Raw genomic sequence first — 23,588 nt, 5'->3', positions numbered from 1 at the left:
ACCAAGATACATTGAAATTGCGGGGAAGATTGAAACTACACCTTTAATACCTTTAATATCACCAGAGCATTAGTGTTACATGCACTGATTTGTATCAGGTAGGATAAAAAAAATCTGTTTACACTGACCACATAAAACAATTGCAATGGCCTTGTCATTGTTTTTTATGACAAAGTCTGACCTCGTCTATTTTGATTGAGCCTATTTAGTCTACTCATTCTATGTAACAGCCAGATAATGTTGGTTGAAATGAAAATCAATGATTTGTATGCATTAACAACATTATACTGAAGGGTTTGTTCTTTGTTCTTAGAACCTATGTGTAGGGAGTCACTATTTTCCTTTGACAGACTGCAGATAACAGTTCTAACGGGCGCACCGATGCGTTTGGCAAAGGTCAGAATCGGAACTATTCACTATTTAATATTTGTTTCTTGCCGGACTTATTTAAAACATGGGCAAGAGAGACCTGCTAGCTTTCCTGAAAATATTGGGAACGAAACCAGTGACGAAACCCATGCTGTTTCAATGATTAGCTAGCTGAAATAAAGAAACTAGTACATACATACAAACTATTACCCAAGAGATTTATCAAGAATGTCTGGATGCAGTCTTAATAAACCATATACCGGCAACTGATTTAAAGAGACAATATGTTTGATCATTCAAACAACCAACGAGTGTCTTCTATACAGTTCAATTGACGTAGCTAGCTCTCAAGATAACGCCAGCCAGCTAAGAAGAAAAAACACAGTAAGTTCACATACATTTAGCCAACGATTAACAAATAACGTAAACTATCACTTATTTAGCTTTCTTTTTTGCAGTTGATCGGTAACTGGGGTGAACGTTATTCTATGAGTGAATTTGTACCGTGTTGTTACAATAGCTAGCTTCACAGCCAGTTTTCATACCGTTACATATTTGATGTGCAATCAATCACGTACACTACACACTCATATTAATTGTTATTTGACGTGCAATCAAGCTTGTAAAGCTAGCGGGCAGCTGAGTATCTATTCAGCCTAATGAATACTAATCGCTGACATTTTGCCTCTTTCACACACTTTCCTCTTCATCAGTAACGTACGTGTGATGGCGGTAACAAGTATGTTCCGCTTTAAGTTGGTGTAACGTGAGCGAGCAAGTGTATTTTCAACTAAATACATTTGTGCAGAAATGCCGAACGCCACGACACGACCCAAGCGGTCAAGACGCAGTCGGCGGGCCCCAAGAGAAGACACCGCGAGGAATGAACTGGTGTCGCGATCCCTGGAGAGTGCTCAGCAGTGCCTTTATAGTCAGGACTACGGCACAGCATTCGTCCACTACCTCTTGGTCCTCAATCTTGAGCCTCTGCTGAAAGACTTCGCAAAGGTTGGTTGTCTCTTTGACCAAGCTCTCCAGTTAGTGGTGGATTTAGGCTGTCCGAGGGGCAGGGGCGAAAAAATATTAAGGTGGCATTTTCTCACTGGTAGAAGCACTATATCATGAGTCACCATATCATGAGTCTACCAGTGTCTCCAGTGATTAATGATGAAAACTATTACTCTGGTTTGCAACACTGCATTTGTATGTGGTCTTTTAGGATTCTTTTAGGTTCACTCTTTTCAAGTGGGCAGAGGAACTGGACTCACTGGGGCGCATTCAGGATCTTTTTGACAGCTATGAACAAGCTTTGGAGTTGTTCCCCGTGGATGAGGTCATCCTGAATAGTATGGGGGAGCACCTCTTCAGGTAACTTGATCATTGGTTTGGTGTTCACTTTACACTACACAGGGGAAAACCTGTGTGAAAGCATTAATAACGTATCACCATCATTCCAATATCACATTTTTGTTCACCTGGGAGGATTTCCTGATCATGAGTAATAATAAAGTAAAGTTAGGTGGAGAAGGTTGATGTACATGACTGTGATTAAGGCATCTAGGGGAAATATTTATCCACCTTGTTTTCGCTGACACAGAATGGGCTTTAGAGACGAGGCCGCTGGCCATTTCCACAAAGCGCTGAAGTTGAGACCTGACTACCCCGAGGCTAAAGAGAATTTCTACCGTGTCGCCAACTGGCTTGTAGAGCGATGGCACTTCCTAATGCTCAATGACCGTGGGCGAAATCACAAGTACCAGCTGGCCATCCAGAAGGCAGTGCGTGGGGGCTGTAGTACTGTGCTTGACATCGGCACTGGCACTGGCATACTAGGGTGAGACTGAATTGTGCTGCTCTTATTTGATTTGGTATGGAAGTCATGTAGTCTGTCAACACAACATAAAATATACTAATATACTGTACTAGAAATCCAATTTCTTTGAGCAGAAAGCAGAAGTTCGTTTACATTTTTGGCTGTTTGTGTATTTAAAATACAAGGCTTCCAGTACATATGGAACTTCTGTAATACAGTGTGGTGTTCTCCTGCGTTCAGGATGTGTGCTAAGAAGGCTGGAGCAGCCGAGGTGTACGCCTGTGAGCTGTCTAAGACCATGTACGAGCTGGCTGGGGAGGTGGTGGCTGCCAATGATATGGCAGGCAGCATCAAAATCCTCCACATGAAGTCTCTGGAGATGGAGATTCCCAAAGACATTCCCAAGAGGTATGATTTAGAGGAGCCATTGCCAACTAGGCGCCACCCCATTTCTAGTAAAAGTTTGGGAAATTCTGTTGAAAACAAAATGGAGTGATTTGAAAATTCTGTTCACCCTGTACTTTATTGAGAGTACTACAACAACATACAGTCCTTTTAAACGTGGTTATTGCAACACGCATCAAGGAAGCTGGGGCAGTCGAGTTACAACTGTATACCATCCATAATAATACATTTCAACATTGGCCCTGAAGACACCAGTTCATTAAGTTTAGCAAGTTAATTTTCCCCCAATTCTTCCAGTATGCAGATCTTCAGCAGTGCAAGTGTACAGGGCCTTCGTTGCTGTATATTATGCTTTAAAATGTGCTACACATTTTCATTCAGGGACAGGTCAGGACTGCAGGCTACACCCTCACGCAGTCATGCACTTGTAGCCTAGGGAGGATGTGGTTTGGCATTGTCCTGCTGGAATATGCAAGGATGTCAGTGGAAAAGATGGCAACTGGAAAGCAACATGTGTGTACATATCTTTGTTCATTAATAATGTCCTCGCAGATGTTCAAGTTACCCATCCCGTGGTCTGGCCTACCCCTATACCATAGCAGACACTGGTCCGACAAAACCCTATACCATAACAGACACTGGTCCGACAAAACCCTATACCATAGCAGACACTGGTCTGACACACCCCTATACCATAGCAGACACTGGCTTTTGGGCCTGACACTCATAACAGCTTGATTAGTCCTTTTCCTGTTTGACATGGAGAAAATGAAGACTGTTTTGTTTCTCGAATATTATTTGAAATGTTGACTTGGTGGCCCACGGACCACTCCACTGTGCCACTGTCCCTTTTGGTTAAGACAGAAAACATTTGTTGGCAAATTGACAAGGCCTTTCTTGGCGGCCTCACCCTTTTTACCATCCCCTGTTTACATGACCTTGTTCTTTCAACTTGTCTCATCGTTATTAGTCCTAAATTTTACCCCATCCCGAATTGGAGCGTGTTGGAGCGTGTTGCAGTACGGTAATCAGATTTGAAAAGAGTGTATTTCGTAAAACAAAAATGTACAGGGTGAATAGAATTTAAAAACCACTCCTTTTTGCTCATCATTTTCCGTAGTGTCCCAACCTTCTATTTACATCTCTACTGAGGCCTCAAGGGTTCTGTAAAAGTGAGGTTCATTAATCATTATGTATATTTATTTATGCACAAACCTAGTCATTATTGTAATGTGAAAAATTGTTTGGTGTATGTATGTAATTCATGTAATTAAATGTTTTTATTCTACTCTAGTTTGCCAGTTACATATAATCGGCATAATTATAGACTAAATGCCGTACTCATTAGTTTACATTGGTCACACATCAATCTACGTTCTTATATTCTACTCATGTTGTTGATAGGGTGTCGTTGGTTGTCACGGAGACTGTAGATGCAGGGCTGTTTGGTGAAGGCATCATTGAGACTTTAATTCATGCCTGGAACCACCTCCTCTTGCCACCTCAGGTAAATCTTACTCACTGGAAAGATTAAACCCTTAACAGTCTGTGTCTGTCTGTCTTTGTGGACTGTTGTTAAAATGAAAAAGGGTATCAGTGTCCCTCTCATTTTGGGAAACTGTGATTGTAATGTCATGTTTGCCCATTCACTCGTTGAAACTCAAAGTGTAAGTTCAACCCCAGCTCTGAGCCTTACTCCACTCACTGCATAATTCAGAAAAATGCTAAAAAAATAAAATTTAGACACTTTAGACACATTTAGGCTCGGTCTTGCAAGGTTCATGATAATTTTAAACAGTAAAAATGGCCAACCCACGTATCTGCTGATTCGGTAACCACGGTTTCAGTTATATGCGGTTAACTGCGGCCAGAATATTCTGCGCTATTCTGAGTACCCTTTCTGCACCATCACTCTTAATAATGTGTCTATAATTGCTTTTTTTTTTATAGTTCCTCCATCTTTGTTTCTTTCATGGTTTTATCAAAGGGAGGGGCTAGGACGTAATGGAAGGAAGGGAAAAGGTAAAAATGTGTAAAAGATCGCCCGTTGAGGTTTAAGCAAAAAGGTCAGAATATTGTTCATTAGAGAGAGAGAGAGAGAGAAAAAGAAAGAAAGAAAGAGAGAGAAATCACATACATTTTATTGCAGCATATTCACATACATTTTATTGCAGCATAGTAGTACAATTGTTTTATTTTATTATTATTTAATGTCTTATTGTGTGTAGTTAAAATAGATTAAACTTTATCACAGGTATGTATGATACCAGGGCCTTACTGTATTAACCCCAGCATCACAGAACAGTCATATGATTTAGTTAACTGCTCAAGAAAACAAATTGAATTGTGCACTACGTCTTTAAAACTTCCATTCCTAAAATATTTTACAAAGATGTAATAAAATGACATTTCAGCATTCCCATCACAACGCTGCTAAGCCTCAGTAACAGTGCCACCTAGTGGATAGTTGGGGAACTAAATAATATCTATTTATTGACTATTAGTGGTTTAAACTGGCTTTTGAGGTTCAATTATTTTAGCAGCATTATTTCCTGCATAGGCTAATGTGAGATTACCTGCTGCTGAGGATTTGTTTCCCATTGAATACTACACTGCATATTCTTTGATTTCTAAGGTTCACAGGACTGTAGAATTGAAAAGAGCATATAAACTCTTTTAGCAAGAGTTGCTGCTATTATTAAAGACCCTAATTATGTCCTGTAGAATGCACAGGAGACACCTGCGAGCCCCTCTGAGACGGGCCGTGTCATCCCTGCTGGAGCCACAGTCTTTGGAATGGCTGTGGAATGCCAGGAGATCCGGAGACACCACAGGTGAGACCAGGCCAGAGGGAGTTGGTGTGTGAAGTTGTCCTGCTTGTATTCAGTAGGCTACTCTAGAGATGGTGTGCCTCAGTTTCAGTGTTAATACTTGTGCTGCTTCTGATTCCATAACACTAAAACTGGTGTATGTACTGTATTGTTTGATGTAATGAAGTAGTTCTTCACACGATTGTCATCAGCGCATTTGACCATCAGCACTAAAATTGTGTGTGTGTGTGTGTGTGTGTGTGTGTGTGTGTGTGTGTGTGTGTGTGTGTGTGTGTGTGTGTGTGTGTGTGTGTGTGTGTGTGTGTGTGTGTGTGTGTGTGTGTGTGTGTGTGTGTGCGCGCATGCTTGCACATGTATGCAGGCTCTGTGTGCCTGCTGTGGGTGGCCTGGGTGTGAGTGCAGTAGGGGAGATCCACAGCCCCGTGAGCTGTTCGGCAGATGCAGATGACTCCACGGAGCCCTACACGACTGAGAGGCTGAGCCGCCTGCCTGGAGGGTACAAGCCCCTCACCAGCTCCTTCCGAGCTCTGGACATCGATTTCAACGACCCTCAGGTACAGCACACTGCTGACCAAACTGTGCACTACATTTACATTTAGTCATTTAGCAGACGCTTTTGTCCAAAAGGGAGAGAGGGAGAGAACAGTCAAGCTACGAGCACTAGTAGGCTTCATACAGATACTGTGCACATCATTTATAACCCTTTGACAGAGAACGGCCATAACTGAATCAAAGGCTATGTGCTATTGCCTGAGCCCAGTGTAATAATGCCTCTGTCCTTTGACCTTCCATAGGAGCTGGAGAGTCTGTGCTCCAGAGACGTGAGCCGGCTGAATCTGACAGTGACCCAGGAGGGCATACTGGACGCCCTGGCTGTGTGGTTCCAGTTGCATCTGGATGAGGACAACAGTCTGTCCACGGCCCCACAGGAGAAGACGTGCTGGGAGCAGGCCATCTACCCCATCCAGGGCCCACTGGGTGAGATGCCCCCCACACTGCCCACACCACACTGAGCTGTGCTGCTGTTAACCAGCACCAAATGCTGCGGCCCGCTCTAGTGCAGGCCATGTGCCCTACAAAACCCCTATGAGGGAAAACCACAACCCCTGGCTAGTTCACCACTCAACACTGCCTGACCTGCATACAAATGGGAGATTTTGTGTATCATTCATGTTAAGCACAGGCAATGAAAGTCATATTATATTTATTTATTATTTTTACTTTAATATATATATATATATATATATATATATATATATATATATATATACTGTATACATAATATTTCATTTATATACAAATATTTATTTATTTATTTTTATATATTTATAAATTGTATATATATATATTTATATATATAATATAAATGTATTATTACATTTGTTTACAAATATTACATTTTTTATTATTATTATTAACAAATCTAAATTTGGCCTTTATTTTAAATTGAGCTAAAGTGATGAGAGAACCCACAAAGCTCTGACTGGGCTGAACAGATGCTCATGCATTAGCCTAAGCTGCAGAAGGTGAAGGCAAGCATTATGATGAAGGCTTTGATAAGGTTTCCTGTTTCCTGTCACACTCACACTAATTGACACCGGCGTCATCAAGGGAATCTCTAGCAGCCCTCCTTCTCCCTCCCTAACCCACATGATCACTGACATCCGTTTTCTTCCCTCTCTTCGGTGACGTGTGCACCACTGTTGCCTGTGACACTCTTTAGTGTTCATGAAATTCTTATGTGGCATAAATATGCATTTTCCCCAAATGGTGTTGCTACCGACACACACCCTGGCACTCACACACAAACACACGTAGCAGTGCTAGAATGCGAACAGATGTTATTCCTTGAGGTGTTGACTTTGAGCCCCACATCTCATTTGCCTAGAGCCCAGCCTCCCACCCCCCTTCCAATCTCTTTTATTGTGTCTCCTTTTGGAGAAGGCAAAGCTTCTTGTTCTGTGCCAGATCTAGTTTTCAGCTTCATGAATAAAAAGTTGCTGAAGAAAATCATCCTGGGCTTTGTCTCCTCAAAGTTTGATTGTTAACCAAGATGTCACTTCAATGAGGCATGAAATTATCTTTTAAATTAAATAAAGTATATATTTCCATACATAGCTTTTCAATAAATGCATTTTTAACATAATGTGCAGACAGGTCTTATTCATTTCTCACTGTATACATCTCTGTTTGCTGGTAGTTTGAAGCCAGTTATGTGAAATGCTTGGCTAAGTTTGTAATGCAGTAATGTTTTGAATCCAATACACATTTTGTAAAATATAGCAAATTGCTCCTCTAGCTGTCCATTCAGAGTGTGTGCTGGTTCTGTATATGGGAAATGAGACTGAGCCACAATCCATTAGCCAATTAACACATCATTAATCATTTGATTGGCTGTTGATGTTGTTGGTTTGCCAGAATCGCGGACTGCATCTTTAATATATAATAAGATGTAATTATATTGGATGCATTTTATGATAGTTTGTTACTTGAAAAGTTAATGGGTTAATGTATGTTGTGTGCTGCAGACTGTTCAGTAAAGCCCGGTGACAGGCTGCTGGTGGAGGTCTCCTGCAAGGACGCTTATCTGAGGCTGTGCTGTGTGGCTGTGGTGAGGGACGGGTGCGTCCTCCGCCTGGACACCTGGGAAGGAGGAGACGTGTGGGGCTCTGACTCCGCTTCCAACCCTGAGGTGGAGCTGTGCAGCGCTCTGGCAGGCCTGCAGACGGATCGCGAGGAACCTCCCGAGGCCTTCATGCTGGAGTGCTCAGAACTGGCCTTGCTTAACAACACACATTACCACCAGAACTTCCAGGCAGCTATGGGCAAACTACTGACTCAACTCAAAGAGGCACGCAGTGGGCTGCAGGACCCTGCCCAGAGCTCAGAACCATTGTATGTGCTGGACGTGAGCGAGGGCTTCTCCCTCATATCTCTCATGGCCGCTAGGCTCGGTGTAAATCTAGCCGAAGGGTCTGAATCGGGCTCGGCTCTGGTTCGGGCCTACAGCTCGGTGGAAAAACTGCCGCACCAGACTATCCTGCATCTCTTGGCCCAGGGGAACGGAGTGCCTGTGAAGGCGCTTGAGTTTTGGCTCAATCATGTAGAGGACGATTCCGCTGTTCTTCAGAGGCCGGCCACAGAGAAACTGTGGAGTGCCATCGTGCTGGACTGTGTGGAGACGTGTGGGCTGATTAGACAGAAGCTAATGGAGAAAGCCACGCTGGCCAGGTATTGATGTAATGAATTATGCCTGACAAATACAAGTACTGGAGAATTTAACAAGGGCTGATCATTAATGATTTGTCCTCTTGAATGATGATATTAAATTGGGTATAATTGCTTGAAGGTAATTATAAGCTGGTCGTCAAAGACATAATTTTGTGTAGCGTGTCCAACTAGAGAAGTCTACACGTGTTGATCTTATGGGTGACAATATTTTTGTGTTTTTCCTAGGTGTCTGTTGGAGAATGGTGGGCGTATTTTCCCAGAACGCATTGTGATCTATGGGATGCTGGTGGAGTCTGATATGCTGCTCCAGGAGAGTGCAGTCCAGGGCCGAGAGCCAACATTGGGCTTTAATATTGCTCCCTTCATCAACCAGTTCACGGTATGTTTATTTAAAACTCCGCAGGATAAGATGCAGACTTTTGCCGCCACCGCAGATACTGCCAACAGACAAATAACCAGATAGCAGTCTGGTTATTTTCATTTCATTAGAAACAATGAAGGCAGCAGTGTAACCAGGGGATCTAATGGCTTAAGCTATTATGCTTTCACAATTGCAGTGGCTTGGACACTGATCAGCAATAGTTACTCTTGCCACAATGTTGCTGCCCTATTGTGTCGTTCCATGTAGAGTTTTTGTTCTGTATAGGCCAAAGGGTCCTGTATATGGACAAACTAACTTATGTTCAGGAGTTATTGTTGCCATTTTACAACAATAAGCATAAGAAGATTCGAGTTTTTAAGTAGCATAGAATTTTATATCATTGAACAATTTTCTGGTGTGGCAGTAGTCTACATTTATTTTCCGTATAGAAGAGTCTTCTCAGTTTCACAGCACTCATTTTCATTCAGGCCAAGCTGTCCAATTTGTTTTAGGCTACGCACATATTCAAACATTTTCAGCAGGATTAAGTATTAAAAGCCTGTAATTGTAATACAGGTTAATATCTCACTACCGGTAATCATGCCGCCCCACTGCACCGTTACATCTTGCCAGTCATTTGCACAGTAATTGTTTTTTATTTTCAGAGGCTCAAAGAGAGTAATTATATCTGTCAGTAGACATCAGCCTTTAGGGCCTGCTCAACAACGTTAAGTATGGGAAAATATCTGGAAATTATCTCCCATACTAACATTAAGAGCTATATTTAAATATCAAACAATAGCAACTCACATTTCAGCGCCTAGTAATTCCCATTCTAAAGATCCTTGCTATATGCTGAATTTCTGGATTTTCTCTTTCAAATACTCAAGAGTTATTGACACCAGGAGCTGTTGTTGTTGGCCAGGCTGAGGCCATTTCTAAATAAAAAGGTCTGACGTGATGCCCTTAATCACTGAAACGGCCCTTGGCAAAACCAAAGCTTATTTGAGAGATCATATAGTACTTTGCCCATATCTTGGGGGGGATTATCTACATTTTCAGCCTGAGGAAAAGCTCCCTCAAAGCCCACCTGAACTCTTAGATTCCGCAGGTTTTTGTTTTCATTTGTTCCTGAGAGACAGTATGGGATAAAGAGCAGAGTGACATTCATGGACATTTAAAGTGACACCTTTTAAACCTTGTTGGGTGTCTGTTGTTCAAGTGGGTGGGTACATGTTTGGAGTTTGTGAGGTATTCTACCATTTCGCCTCGTCTTTTGTGTTAGTTTTTTTCTTGTTCACTTTCATGTGGAGTTCCATCTGTATCAGAAGAACCGAGAAGCCTTTTGAGCATACACTTTTTGTCGTTTGTGTGTGTGTGTCATGTTTGTGCTCTAATTTCAGACAGGCACTCGAGGGACGGCCGTTTGTTTTAACAGATGTCGTCTTTGAAGTGCTCAGTCGAGGGTACTTCTCCAAATGCGACTGGCTGTCAGCATGGGAGAACGTTGCTGTGCTCAGCATAGGACACCCTCTACCTGCATCTATCCGCGTGCATTATATTAGTCACATCAAAAGCCTTTGCGATCTTGAATGCACCTACTTCTGACAGCTTCTTTGTTCTCTGTGCAGAGAGGGACACGCTGTTGTGCTGCCTGATTACCACCCCTGCTTTTCTAGACAGCAGTCCATACACAGGCCTCGCATTACTGCACACTGTGCACACTTTCTCAAAGTGCTCAGATTTTATAGAGGACTTAAATGTCCCCAGGTGGTGGGTTAACCACTGTGCCCTGTGATTATACCCATGAATTATGGAATTGGACATAAATATGGTCTCAGTATAGTCCATGTAACTGGTATGAAAGGTGGTATAGCACTTTCAGAGTTTCATTCAGATGGAAGCTGAATGAACTTCAGCCTTCATTCATGCGGTGCTGGAAGAGGAACAGGCCAAACTGATCCCTCCCTCTGTGTTACAGGTGCCTATCCATGTCTTTCTGGATCTTTCTACTCTGGAGTGCACACACCTCAGCGAGCCAAAAGAACTCTTCATTCTAGATCTCATGAATACACACAACAATTACCCTGCCAGAGAAGTGATGGTAAGTGATATTCTCTTCCACGCTGTGCAAGTGTGAAGATTTGGATTGATCTGAAATTTTAGACTGAAACTGACATCAGTAAACACAGGCCAGAGGTTGTGCTTTTTTTTATGCATGGTATTTAGAATATGGAAATATTCCTTCTTGCTTACAATTCCAAATATCATCCATGCATACCATGTCTGGAAGGTTGGCAGTAAATCTCTAATAAATCTGGTAATGTCTCGAAGGAAGTGCATTGATATTCCTGTAATACCACGGTGGATCATCATTTCATTCCCCTTTGATGTCTCTGTCAAACTCAGGTGCAGGTGTCTGCCTCGGGCAGAGTGACAGCCATCCCCTTCTGGTACCAGATTCACCTGGATGGAGAGTTGAGCGTCAGCACCTTCAGTCAGGAGTCCCACTGGAAGCAGGCAGCCGTGGTGCTGCAGGACCCTCTGTGTGTGACCGTGGGGGAGTGGGTCAGGCTCTCTGTTCAGATCCACAAGAGCAGCCTCTCCATCTCTGCCGCCAAGGAGGACGGACCTGTCGCCATGGATGCAAGCAAGGGTGAGGACGTTGTTGCGATGGACACGGCAAAAGAAGAGGGTGCTGCCATGGATACTGTTAAGGCGGAGGGTTCTACTGTGACGTATACACCTTCAGCAGGGGGAACTGCTGCCACAGAGTCCTGTAGGCTGGAAGGGTTTTTCATGGACTCCATGTCCCCTAAGACTTGACCCCAGTCTAGAGGCTAAAGACGCATGAGGTCCAGGATATTTGACAGGATCAAGGAGCTATTTAGGACTACTGTTGTGGGAGCTGTGGGACAATCTTATTGAGGCTCTGCAATGATGTGCAAAAAATAACATTAGTGTCTGTTCTTTGTATTGCTTAATGAGCAGTTAATGGATTTGCCTGTGCAGTTCAAAAGTGTAGGAAACCCTGAAAGCCGTTTAGAAAGCGGTCTCTCTCAAGGCACAATGCTTTACGGAAGCAGTGCTGCGAAATTATAAAAGCAAGGAGGAATTTTTAACAATTTTTAAAGAAAATAAAATTATGAACAATTTGTATATTAGGTCTCTGGTGTTTAAAGGTTACAGTAGCCAGGAATATGATTTGAGCCAAACAGGCTACAAACAGTGATGCTCAGAAACAAAACAGAGGTCAATTACAGATCCATTTCTCTGTAATATTTAATGTTTGACAATTGTTAGGTAAGGCAATGCAACATAGCTGCACATATGATTACAGTAAACACATCACATTTGATATGAGCAGTACTGCAAATATTATGATGAGCTACCAAAACAAAACAAAAACTGAGAAGATAGTACTTTGATCATAAAATGATCAATAAGCTATATGGTCATCCTTTCCTACTGAGCTACAAGTCAATGCAAAGATTCCAGATGTTAAAAATTGTACATCTCTGTTTATTACAACACGTATGAGCAACAAACCAATAGAAATGTAACTACAAGTGAATACACTAAATCTTTGGTTAAAAAAAACCATCAGATGAGGTGGTCCAGAACATGTCCATTAATGCAGGGAACTGAACTGCAAGAGAAATTGGTTTTAAGAATTTGGTTTTCCATAATTTGAAAAAGAGCCAGTGTAATTGAAGAAAACTTGGCTTACGGTTTTCAATTTAAATGTTGGGGGGGACTATTGCTGTTTGTACATATGCTCATGTGTTTAAAGAAGAAAAAAAAAAAGAACTTGGCATTATGCATGGTTTCATGATAGCACCACATAAAAGGTGCAGGAAACAAATGAACATTTCTGTGGTGGTTGGTAGAATACAGTGAGAAGTTTCTTGTGTTGTTCCTGTAATTCCTGATGTCTTGTCATGTTGCATGCAAACTGTTGTGTACATCTGCCATGTATGAGTCTGCATGAAACAGAAATATGGCTGGCCTCCATTTGCCTAATGTAACTCCACTACATGTACATCTCCCAAATATATACATTTTATTACCATGGAAACAGTTTAGTGTGAAATCTGAATTGTAGACCGGGGGGGGGGGGTATTCCAAATATGTGGTGACAATCCTGGGTAAAGTACCTCAGAATAAGTGGTAAACCTCTGAAAAGAAAAAGAGCCCTTTGGCTCTGTTTTGCTGGGAGAATTTATGGTGACTTGATAAAATATTACATGGTCCAAATGACTAGATGGTCATCACATTAAAAACCTGTCATGGACTTCCAGCCACACAGATAAATGTGTCATAAAACTGATGAGAACGAAATTAATCAAAACAGATCTGAATGTTAACACAGGCAAAAAGGTATTTGACTAACTTAAGATAAAATGCGGAAACCATTGTTTGCATCGTGAGGAGAACCGAACATTAACATTCAAACAGCTGTCTCTGAGAGATAAGTTCTTCAGAAATGCCATTGATGCATTCTGCTGGACAGAACGTGCTTTGTTTCATCTTTGCTCAATTGGTCATGTCAGAGGACTGAATGGAAGGAAAATCATGGTCTCATGATGGGGGGGCCTGTACCCTCTGGCCTTAGTATGCATAGCGGTCACACACCCGGACACCTTAGCTGATTATTAGCACGGTGTACAACTATTTCAGAGGTTGTTAGCTTTGCATTACCACTGTGTGTGTGTCAGTGAGACAGACCTGACACACACTGGCTACCCTTGCAGAGAGTGTGTAGGCTACAGAGGCTAACGAATGTCGGCTGTTTTACGTTAGCAACAGTAGCAATCGAACTGACACTTGGCTAAGACACTGGAGCATTATGCGCATTCAGTGACTCAGCGGAATCTGTGGGCTGGTCGGGCGTGATGTCATCCACATCACCGTCCCACGCCACCGTGCTCAGGTTGGCAGGCGCGGACACTGAGTGGGGGGTGAGGGTGCGACCCAGACCCTGGTATCGGCCTTTTGGAGATGCGGGAGTGGAGGAGGCTTCGGCGATCGGGTCCTGTGAGCCGGCTGAAAGCAGGCCAGTGTGCTCGTCCTGTTCTGGCACCTCGCCAAAATATGTCTTTCTGGGCCGACCCATAACAGTTCGCCCTGAGAGAGAAGAGGGTTTAGAGGCTTGAGCAGATTCACATCCAAAACACTACTAATGCTGCTACTAATACCATCATTATTATAAATGAAAGTGAAGAGTCTATGGTGTGTAGCAGACGGGACACTCACCAACATTTCGTACTTGCTCTGAAATGTCAGCTCTGATATCAGAGATGTCCCACATAGCCAGGAAGGAGTCGAAGCAGGAGCCTTCCTCTGCCTCTTGGATGTAAGGCTTGTACGTGAAACTGAAGTGGTGTGCAATGGCTGCCAAGAACATCTCCACACAGATGACGAAGTCCTAACAAACCAAACAAAGAAACCTTGTTGCCTCCATATCCAGCATGTCAATATTAGGCACTTCATTATTTTACCATGATTTGGCCAAATATAGAACTAAATACAACATGTGTAACCTGATCGTTCAAACTGAATATCAGTAAATATTGCTTTTAGGATGAAGATAACAGATATTTAATAAAAAAAATGCCTGACTTCTTTCTAGATAACCAAGACGCCATTACATACATGAGCACATATTTAGCCTCATTAGCCTGCATGTTCACCTGTAATCCAGTGGCCACTGCTTCCACACTGTCCCAGTCCCATGTGTGAGAATCTGAGATCACCCCCACTTTGACCAAGATAGCAATGAAAACGGCTTGCCTGTAATAAGCGGGGGGGGGGGGGGGGGGGGTCATATGTAGATCACCACAAGTGATCACACCATAGTGATATTACATGTGTCAGCTACTTTACTGAGATTTTGGTTTTCAAAGATGTTTTAGCGTTCCATCTCTTGTGATGTATTTGGGGTGTGTACAAGATTATTTTGAGGTGCACACCCAATATTTTACTGCCTTTTTTTGCTACTACTGCCTAATGTATGTGGGACATTGTATCCTTTAAGTATTAAAGCTTAGGAAATTATCCAGTAGCCGGCAGTCATTTTATACGTCCAAAATTAGGACTTTAGAGCTCAGGCTTTTGGTCGCCGTTAACTCAACAATTCAACAAATGATACTAATGATTTGACCAATCCTGTATCAGCACTGACTGCACACTGATCCAGGTGAGACGCTCTCTTGGGCTCACCAGAAGGACACGAACACCACGAGTTTCACACACAGGAACTTGCCAACTGGTTTGATGGGACTCAACTCCTCTCGCAGTGTTCTGTAGAATAGCACCAGACAATACATTGCAAACTGGAACAAAAAAAAATGGATGCCGTTTTAGATTTTGCAACTCATTAAAGCTTATTTGAAATTGTAAAAGGTCCAAATCTAACAGCAAAGCAGTAGAAGCAAGCCCAACCACAGAAGTGAGCTCTCGATACAATCGAAGTGGAATATGGGCAGAGCTACTCTGTGACACGTGCCCATGCCACTCTATGGTCACTGGACAGTTTCAGGAGGTTTTCCATGTGATTGACGAGAACTCTATGTTATTGTAAAAACTCCACAATTGACATAGCTGCTTGATTACTCGAGTACTCTGTGCAACCCCTATCCCCCAGCAGGACTAACCAGTGGTAAATATAAGATACTTTTTATTAGGGGTGGGAATCTCTTGGCACCTCACGATTCGATTCGATTCCGATTCAGTGGTCAACGATTCGATTCTAAACCGATTATCGATTCTACACCGATTATCGATTCTAAACCGATTATCGATTATCAATTCTAAACCGATAAAACGATTATCGATGCATGTCGATTTTTAAAACATCTGAGTTTGCTACTCAGAGTCTCAAATCACTTCCTACTTTGTGTTTGATAATTAAAGAAAATCAACAGATGAATTACCTTCTCTATTTTTTATTAGAGAAAAAGCTTTCCCTTGTCACAATTATGACTTTCAATGAACAATGCAATAATCGATGCAGCTTGCATTTCAACACAAAATGAATGTGTAAAAAAAAAAAAAAAAATTTATTTATTTATTTATTTATTTTTTATTAAAAAATCGATTATGAACTTTTCTGAATCGAGACAGAATCGTTCTAGAGAGAATCGAGAGAAATCGAAAAATCGATTTTTTCCCCCACCCCTACTTTTTATACAATGTTTTGTTTACTTATCAGGTGCATTGTACACCTGTACAAGCAAGCCATGTGTCAAAGGTCATTCTTCTGTCATTATTTTGTCACAATTTTATGTCCTAATTCACACCAGCTATTTTAGCTACTAAAAACTCATAAATCTGAAAACATGGAAAATCATTTCTTGACATGATATTTGGATTTCACTAAAAGTTCTCCTTACAAGTTGGGAAAGGTTGTTAACAATAACCAGGTAGGTCCAGGCATTCTTCGAACTGAAGTTCCCCTCATCGTAGACCCCACACAGCTGGCATATCCTGCAAAACACAAATGACCAATTATCAGTCAGAAGCACAATGAAGGGCCAGCAGATACATGGTTGATTCGTTTCATATTCGTATACGTGCAAGATAAATGTGTCAATAACATAACAAAGGAATAAAAAAAAAACTCCTTTTGTCTTCCACTTCCCTGTTTGTTTGGGTGCATTCAATGCACTTTGAATTGCTCACAAGTTCCATGAACAAGACCCCAAGTTTCCAAAGCATACTGGTATGACCAGTCGGTCAACTACTTCTTTTCACAAGCTAGTTACAAGACTTGCAGACTGCAGCATCCCCTGCCTTCATTCAGCTTCACCATGGGAGGTGTTGCTGGCTATCTGCTCATTCTTGACCATTCCATCCCACTGTCAAACTAATTAATCAAGGCAAAGTTTAGACATGAGCAAGCTTATGATATAGGTTTGCTCGTCAACACCAAACAAAGCCTAATTTCAGTATGATACATGAAACCTGGTAGACAAGAACAGAAGATGGACTTACAGGGCAATGACTGTAGTGACTGGCCTCACCACAGTGTACTGCAGAACTCCCAGCTTGCATCTGTGAAGCAGCAGCCTGTAGAGAGGTGGCAGCACAAACAATGAAGCGTTTGGATCACATGACTATATTTTATGTTTTCATGCTTACACACTAGCACACAAATGGAGATATATAAAATAATTGTTTTAACTAATAAAACCCATTTGAACATTTGTAATTATTTTCTCATCAGTTTAAACATCGTTTATGGTTTCTAAACAACTAGGCATTTACTAGAAGAGCTAGATTTGATTATGTCTTTTACTGTTACTGAATTTTAATTCGTAACACAGCGTTCCATGTCAAAAATACCTCTGAATTAAGAGCAAGCATGTTTATCATTAGTGGGCTCGCCTGACTAGGGTCCATTTAGACCTGGCTGCTGCTCAATAACATGGAAACATTTTCTACATCCAACCACATTCTAGCTGTGAACACTCCTAATGTTTTCAGTTAAATAATGAGTTAAGGACCTGAGTGCAACTGCAAAGGAGTAAGTCCTGTGATGTACATTAGTAGAATCTGCTGCAACACACAAACAGTTATGCACAATTCAACCCGACTCAGCAGAGTCTGTAGTTTGCTGGGGATACATTAGAAGTTGTTTTGCACAGTCAAATGATGATAAAGGACTCACTCTCCCATGGGCCATGGTGGGCAGCAGCAGAGAGGTGGGAGGTGCTTTTGTTGCTCCTGCACCTCTAACATTAACACCAAACTGGGGTACTGGTTGCCAAGATAATTGAGCAGGAAGATCATGAAATTGTAGATGACATAGGCCTCATAGCATTCTCTGCAGGTGTCGACATATATAGCAATACTGGGGTACTTTAGTGCAATCCACTGAAAGACAGGAGAGACAAGAGAGACAATGAGAAGTGGAGAAGGAGTTAAACACACAGCTACTAGGGGAACTGTATCAAAATCATCAATGTCATGGAGTTGTGAGAGTTCTCCATCTACACTGAGCTTTGATTAAAGATAGTGCTTGTTGTTCATTTAGCCATTTTCATGTTTAAGGTACATGAGGTAAGGTACATGAATACAACCCTGTCCCTTTTATCAGTCAATACTGCTCAACTGTATACTGCAGATGAGAATCATGTGCTTTCAACGGTTCATTCTCCAATTAGCAATGAGTGTGTCTTTTATAACTTCAAACAAAATCAACATTTTCTTAACGAACCATCTCAATAAAATCACTTATTTTCTAGAGAGATGTGAACTCACACTATCCAGACTGTAAATGGGCACCATCCAGAGTATTCTGCAATGTAGAAAAAGCAACACATCAGCCAGAAAAAAAGGAAACTGGGCAGCACCAGTATCTGATATCTGCTCCTCCATCTTTTTTTTATCTTCTTTTCATTCTCAACTTTTACATCATATACAGGTTGAACATCATATGGAGCTTTGAAGTACAGCTGACCTGATGATTGGCTTCTGCAGTTCCGGCTGAGTGTAGTTTACCAGATGTTGTAAGATTCCCCACAGTGATATGGGTATAGTCATGAACACGAAAATACCTGCGATGAACCATGCCTTGTTGTGTACGCCGACCTGATGGAAACAAATGTGATGAGACCCAAACAGTAGATATCCTAGTCTTTTGAAATTACAGTTAAGAAACGAACAAGAGAAGTTCCAAACAAACCCCTGATTTCTGTAGCTCCCATATGCAGAAGGGCAGCACCACAAGCAGGAGTAAAATGTACAAGACCACTACCAAGGGACGAATCCACCGCCTCCAATTCCCACATGTGCATGGCATTATTGAAAAAAGCTTATTTCTCCCCTGCTACTAAGGAAAGGTGCATCTACCTGTTAATGAGTTGTAGGCTAACAAGCTAGTTTATAGCCTTATACGCAAAGCTATGACGTTAGCAATGTTGCAGTGATATCAGGCACATACTGTTTGGCTACAATATTTTTAACGTCACTTAAGGCTGCGCTGTATTTAAGAAATATTACATAATAGCAGGATATCATCTGGTAAGCTAAAAGTTATCGACGAATAAAGTCTGCAAGTTGCCTAGCTAGCTAGCTAGGTACCTAACGTTAGTCAGCTGATTCATTGTAAACAAATCCTCATTCCTGACCTCACGCGCTACCCCAGTAACTAGCTAGCCAGCTGCCTGGACGAGCTAGCTAACGATACATATCAAACATACACTTCCAAAGTGTTAAAACAAACTATTGTAGATAACACGTAAGTATCGCTGTGACTGACAATGGGTTTTAGAATATATTAAACTATTCCTAACACGATATAGCTAAAGTTCTCCAGATAGCAAATGCTGTGTTACTAGCTGGGAACTTCCTGTTGTCGTGCCTCGCGTCTCTGAATCCGATTGGACGTGACTCAGGTTGAGAGAGTGTATGTTTCCAGTTTGATTGTTTTTTTTTTGTTTAACGTGTTTAACTAAAATGTCAGATATTCTTGCTGTGTTTATTGATCGGGAAATCCTATGTGCTTCATTTCAGCAGGGCAAACGTGCAAATCCCGCTACAATACTTTTATCTAATTACCGCCATACACTTACAATAGGCTATTCATGCATGTCCTTATTTGCAATGTGCTGCAGTCTGCAGCGACATTCGAAACTTAATGAGTGTAGCTTGTATTTCAAAGATACCTAAATTCCCCAACTTCCAGATGTTTAAACATGAGGTCCGCCTACTGAACTGCCTGTATTTTAAATCAACACGATGAAACAACTCGCTAATTTTTCTAAATGTATTTTTATAGGTGACTAGTTTTGCAATGATCTTCAAATTAATTGTGATGGTAGGATTATATTGTCATGGGGGAACACCACCGCGATAATGTAATAAAAAAGCTTTGACAGCACAACATAGCCTGCTATATTGCCAAGACACCAGTTAGAGAGTTAGCAAGCTATCTTCGGTGCTAAATGGGCTGTTGGTAGTGTTTGCAAGGGTTTTGTTTATAGGTAACTCGCAGCTGTTTTAGACCAAAACCCCTGCTGCTTTAATAGACGCCTGCACGATTGTAATTTCATGCTACTACCAGGAGATGGCACCAAAGTCCAGTGTCTCTGATATGGATTCAACTCTGGGAGCCTGAAATTAAACTGTTTTAGTAATGTAAAATTATGGTAGGCTATACAATGACCAAATAATAGTCAACTCAATGTCGTAGTGTGAAGATTTAGGAATAGGCAATAAAATAGTCTACTAGTCTACTATCAAGTAGACATTTGGGAGACCCTCGACTATTAATATACAGTATGTATATATTTCCTTTGGAGTAAAAAAAAGTCTATGGGTTAAATATTTTCGACTTTATCGGTAGATCCTTTTGTGGACTAAGAAGCCTGACTGCGGTACATCGACAGCAGCAGGGTAGGCCTGTAAATGTTTCTAATTAAGATTCCTAAGATGTGAGAAACTGTGAAAAGTAATTTTCTAAAGCTTCTGACCACACAAAAGCCTTTAAATATGCACACTCTGAGAAAATGCACCAGTTTAAATTTTAGAGACCATCACCAAACTGAAAGCCTATTGGTCGCCTAATATAGGCCAAGGTTTATGTCCTACTTTGCGTTTAGATTATACTGTATTCTCTCTCTGATAACATCTGAGAGAATCATTTGACCCTTTTCAGAAAACAAATTCTGTTCTAGTGAAATTTAGCCTACAGAGTGACACTGAAATAAATGATCTAAATTAGTTTGTAGCCTAGCCTACAAATAGATAACCAATTCGTTTTTAGTGAATTACACACTTCTAACACTATTGCAAATCCTAGATTTAAATGTAGCCTAGGCTATAAGCTACCCTATACAAAATATTCCTATCTCTAGTGAGTAAATACGCTGTAGAAATAGAGTTTATCTGAGAAGGAATTGCTCTGACACTTTATTTGAACACCCCTAATCAATATTAGAGTACGCTAGCTAGCCTATACACTTTTAACATTTGTATTTATATATTTGCTCTCATGTCTGTCACCTAATAAGGATAATAAATATGTTGTATATGGCCGAGCCACAAGACAAGAATTTTTCATCAATTGATCATTTATGTAGTCACCACCCCAACAAAACAAAACATTTTGCTGTGGCTTGCTTTCATTACCTTTCTAAGAGTCAGTCTCAAACCCAGCTAAGGACTTGTCCTATAAGGTATCCTGCAGTACATGAGTACAGACTTGTGAGGCGTGGTTTTGAAATGATCAGGGAGGGCGGAGGTATCTTGTTTATTGATTTGGGGGTGTTCAACACCATAAGTGCACTTTGTTCAGATGGTGTATTTCATTTCACAATGGGGGAGGCATAACCTTTTCCTTTGTGACGCTCTGTCATCATACTGCCCCACAGTCACAGAAATAGCTGCTTGGGCTGGGACAGATTGTTCATGAATATTAAATTGATCCTTTTGGCTTTTATAAATTAGGAATGCTCTTGCGACAATCATCCTCTTTGCTGGATGGCTGCAAGGGCCTATGCTACAAAATGGCATAAGGGGCCTCCCATGTTGGGGCAGGGAAGACAAACAGGCATTCTGTTTGTGAAAACTGGAAACACATTTGCGCATTTGCAGTATGACGACCATTGCTCATTCCCTCAGGGTTAAGAAGCGGTGGAATGCATTATTCCTTGATCCAAGATGAACTGATGTTTGGAGGAACAGAAGGAAACAAATAGCCTATAATAATTGGCGGTGGATCATTTAAACTGAAAACAAGACAACCTTTTGAACTTGTACAAATATGAAAGTAAACAGGAAAAACTCTGGTCATGCAGATACACACGCTTCTTTTTAACCCTTGCATGTAGAGTAGAATTGTGCATGTCTCAGAAAAGATTCACGATGCTAGTAATCATTTCTTTACATTTGATTGCAAGGTTACATTTGTTCAGATAAAGAGCAACACATGTAAACATGTATTTTTGGAAAGTCGCCTTGCATGGATGATGAAGTCACCATACACAATCTTAGCGTATCAATAGCTGAACTTTACAGGATTTTTGAACTGATTTGTCCATCGGACCTGATCCTTTTGTGATCCATGACGCAAGAATGTGTAATGAAATTTGAACAGTGTCACTGGTGCATTCCATTGTTGTGTGGGGATTGCTTGAGGAAGTTTAAGATAAGGTCAGCACTTATCTCAACAGTATGGCACGAGCAAGGCCAGGCTCAAAGTAGGCTACTAGGAGCGACAAAACCAAATGTGTCTCATCTAAATGCGCTCAGCTAATGCTGAGCAACAGGACGGGCGATATAAGCGATACAGTATGACATCATAAACATATGTGCTTCACTTTTGACAGTTGAGATGAGTATGACATCATAAACATATGTACTTCACTTTTGACAGTTGAGATGAGTATGACATCATAAACATATGTACTTCACTTTTGACAGTTGAGATGAGTATGACATCATAAACATATGCACTTCACTTTTGACAGTTGAGATGAGTATGACATCATAAACATATGTACTTCACTTTTAACAGTTGAGATGAGTATGACATCATAAACATATATACTTCACTTTTGACAGTTGAGATGAGTATGACATCATAAACATATGTACTTCACTTTTGACAGTTGAGATGAGTATGACATCATAAACATATGCACTTCACTTTTAACAGTTGAGATGAGTATGACATTATAAACATATGTACTTCACTTTTGACAGTTGAGATGAGTAGGACATTATAAAAATATGCGCTTCTAAGGAAACCAAATGAAAGGGAGTTTAGACTATTTTAATTTTCAAATCTGTAACTAGCACAAGGAAAAGTGATTGTAATGTGTTCTGACTCAACTTATATGTGTTGATATATTTGTTTTAGAAATATACCCCAACAGCAACAAAGGCATAAATGAAAACAATGTGTACGTGGGTTAGTGAAAGCAGTTGTCTCCATGCCATAATTGCTTGAGGCTTCAGGAAATGAATCATCTTTGGCGAGTTTGGTAAGCAATCACCAAAGTAATCTCTGGACACTCTTGGTGTCATTATGGTGCAGTGACTATTTCCTACTCATGAAAACTGAGACATGTTAAACTAAAAATCAGTTTTGTTTCTCCTTTGTTACTCGCTCCAGAACTGTGGAGGATTAGATTCCCCTCGACACATCTGCCAAACAGACTCTGGCAGAGGCTACATACTGGCCTGTATTCCTTCCTGTGACTGTGGGTAGTTCACATCCTCCATGCCGACCCTGCTGACCCCTAATGTTACACTGCCAAGCAGGTCAGAGTTCATTTTAAATCACTCCCAGACCAGTGTATCTTCCCAAAGGAAAGAGTTGAAGATAGAGGGATGCCCTCAAACTGTTTCACAGTTGGTTGGCTGAGCATCTATATTATTATATTCGCTTACTTATTAATACACATAAAATAAACATGTCCATTATTACATCTGATGCTTTACTCCACTGTCAGCTTGAATAACTTGCATAACATATAAGAATGCTCCCACAGTGTATTTCATGTGAATACATTTAAAACCTGATGGGAAATTATAGATAATTATATAATAATGGGTCATTACAAAATAG

The 23,588-nt window shown here is 41.1% G+C and overlaps 2 protein-coding genes across 2 annotated transcripts; one reads left to right on the top strand and one right to left on the bottom strand.

Annotated features, from left to right (window-relative positions):
- The first annotated feature begins 450 nt into the window (after nt 1-450).
- prmt9 (protein arginine methyltransferase 9) lies at nt 451-13,088 on the top strand. The gene is made up of 13 exons (XM_012831326.3): nt 451-753; nt 1,178-1,377; nt 1,589-1,737; nt 1,967-2,203; nt 2,423-2,590; nt 3,992-4,094; nt 5,312-5,421; nt 5,780-5,972; nt 6,213-6,396; nt 7,947-8,649; nt 8,875-9,028; nt 10,992-11,114; nt 11,420-13,088. The coding sequence occupies exons 2-13, from the start codon at nt 1,180-1,182 to the stop codon at nt 11,834-11,836; spliced, it is 2,739 nt and encodes a 912-aa protein (XP_012686780.1). The 5' UTR covers nt 451-753; nt 1,178-1,179; the 3' UTR covers nt 11,837-13,088.
- Nucleotides 12,275-19,406, bottom strand: tmem184c (transmembrane protein 184C). The gene is made up of 10 exons (XM_012831327.3): nt 18,699-19,406; nt 18,474-18,604; nt 18,275-18,311; nt 17,682-17,887; nt 17,006-17,080; nt 16,405-16,498; nt 15,233-15,345; nt 14,704-14,803; nt 14,267-14,438; nt 12,275-14,137 (listed from the first exon to the last, which is right to left on the bottom strand). Exons 1-10 carry the CDS (start codon nt 18,813-18,815, stop codon nt 13,842-13,844), a joined length of 1,341 nt encoding a protein of 446 aa, XP_012686781.1. The 5' UTR covers nt 18,816-19,406; the 3' UTR covers nt 12,275-13,841.
- Between the last annotated feature and the right edge of the window lie 4,182 nt (nt 19,407-23,588).

This window comes from Clupea harengus, chromosome 22, assembly GCF_900700415.2.
Source record: "Clupea harengus chromosome 22, Ch_v2.0.2, whole genome shotgun sequence".
NCBI lineage: Eukaryota > Metazoa > Chordata > Actinopteri > Clupeiformes > Clupeidae > Clupea > Clupea harengus.
Note: the sequence above shows the minus strand (reverse complement) of the source record. Positions and strands in the feature narration are given on the sequence as shown.

Coding starts and splice junctions, on each gene's coding strand:
- prmt9 (XM_012831326.3), top strand. CDS start 1,180: ATGCCGAACGCCACGACACGACCCAAGCGGTCAAGACGCAGTCGGCGG. Junction 1,378..1,588: donor TGCTGAAAGACTTCGCAAAG/GTTGGTTGTCTC, acceptor GTGGTCTTTTAG/GATTCTTTTAGGTTCACTCT. Junction 2,591..3,991: donor CCCAAAGACATTCCCAAGAG/GTATGATTTAGA, acceptor TGTTGTTGATAG/GGTGTCGTTGGTTGTCACGG.
- tmem184c (XM_012831327.3), bottom strand. CDS start 18,815: ATGCCATGCACATGTGGGAATTGGAGGCGGTGGATTCGTCCCTTGGTA. Junction 18,605..18,698: donor GGGAGCTACAGAAATCAGGG/GTTTGTTTGGAA, acceptor TGTTTCCATCAG/GTCGGCGTACACAACAAGGC. Junction 17,888..18,274: donor CCATTTACAGTCTGGATAGT/GTGAGTTCACAT, acceptor CCTGTCTTTCAG/TGGATTGCACTAAAGTACCC.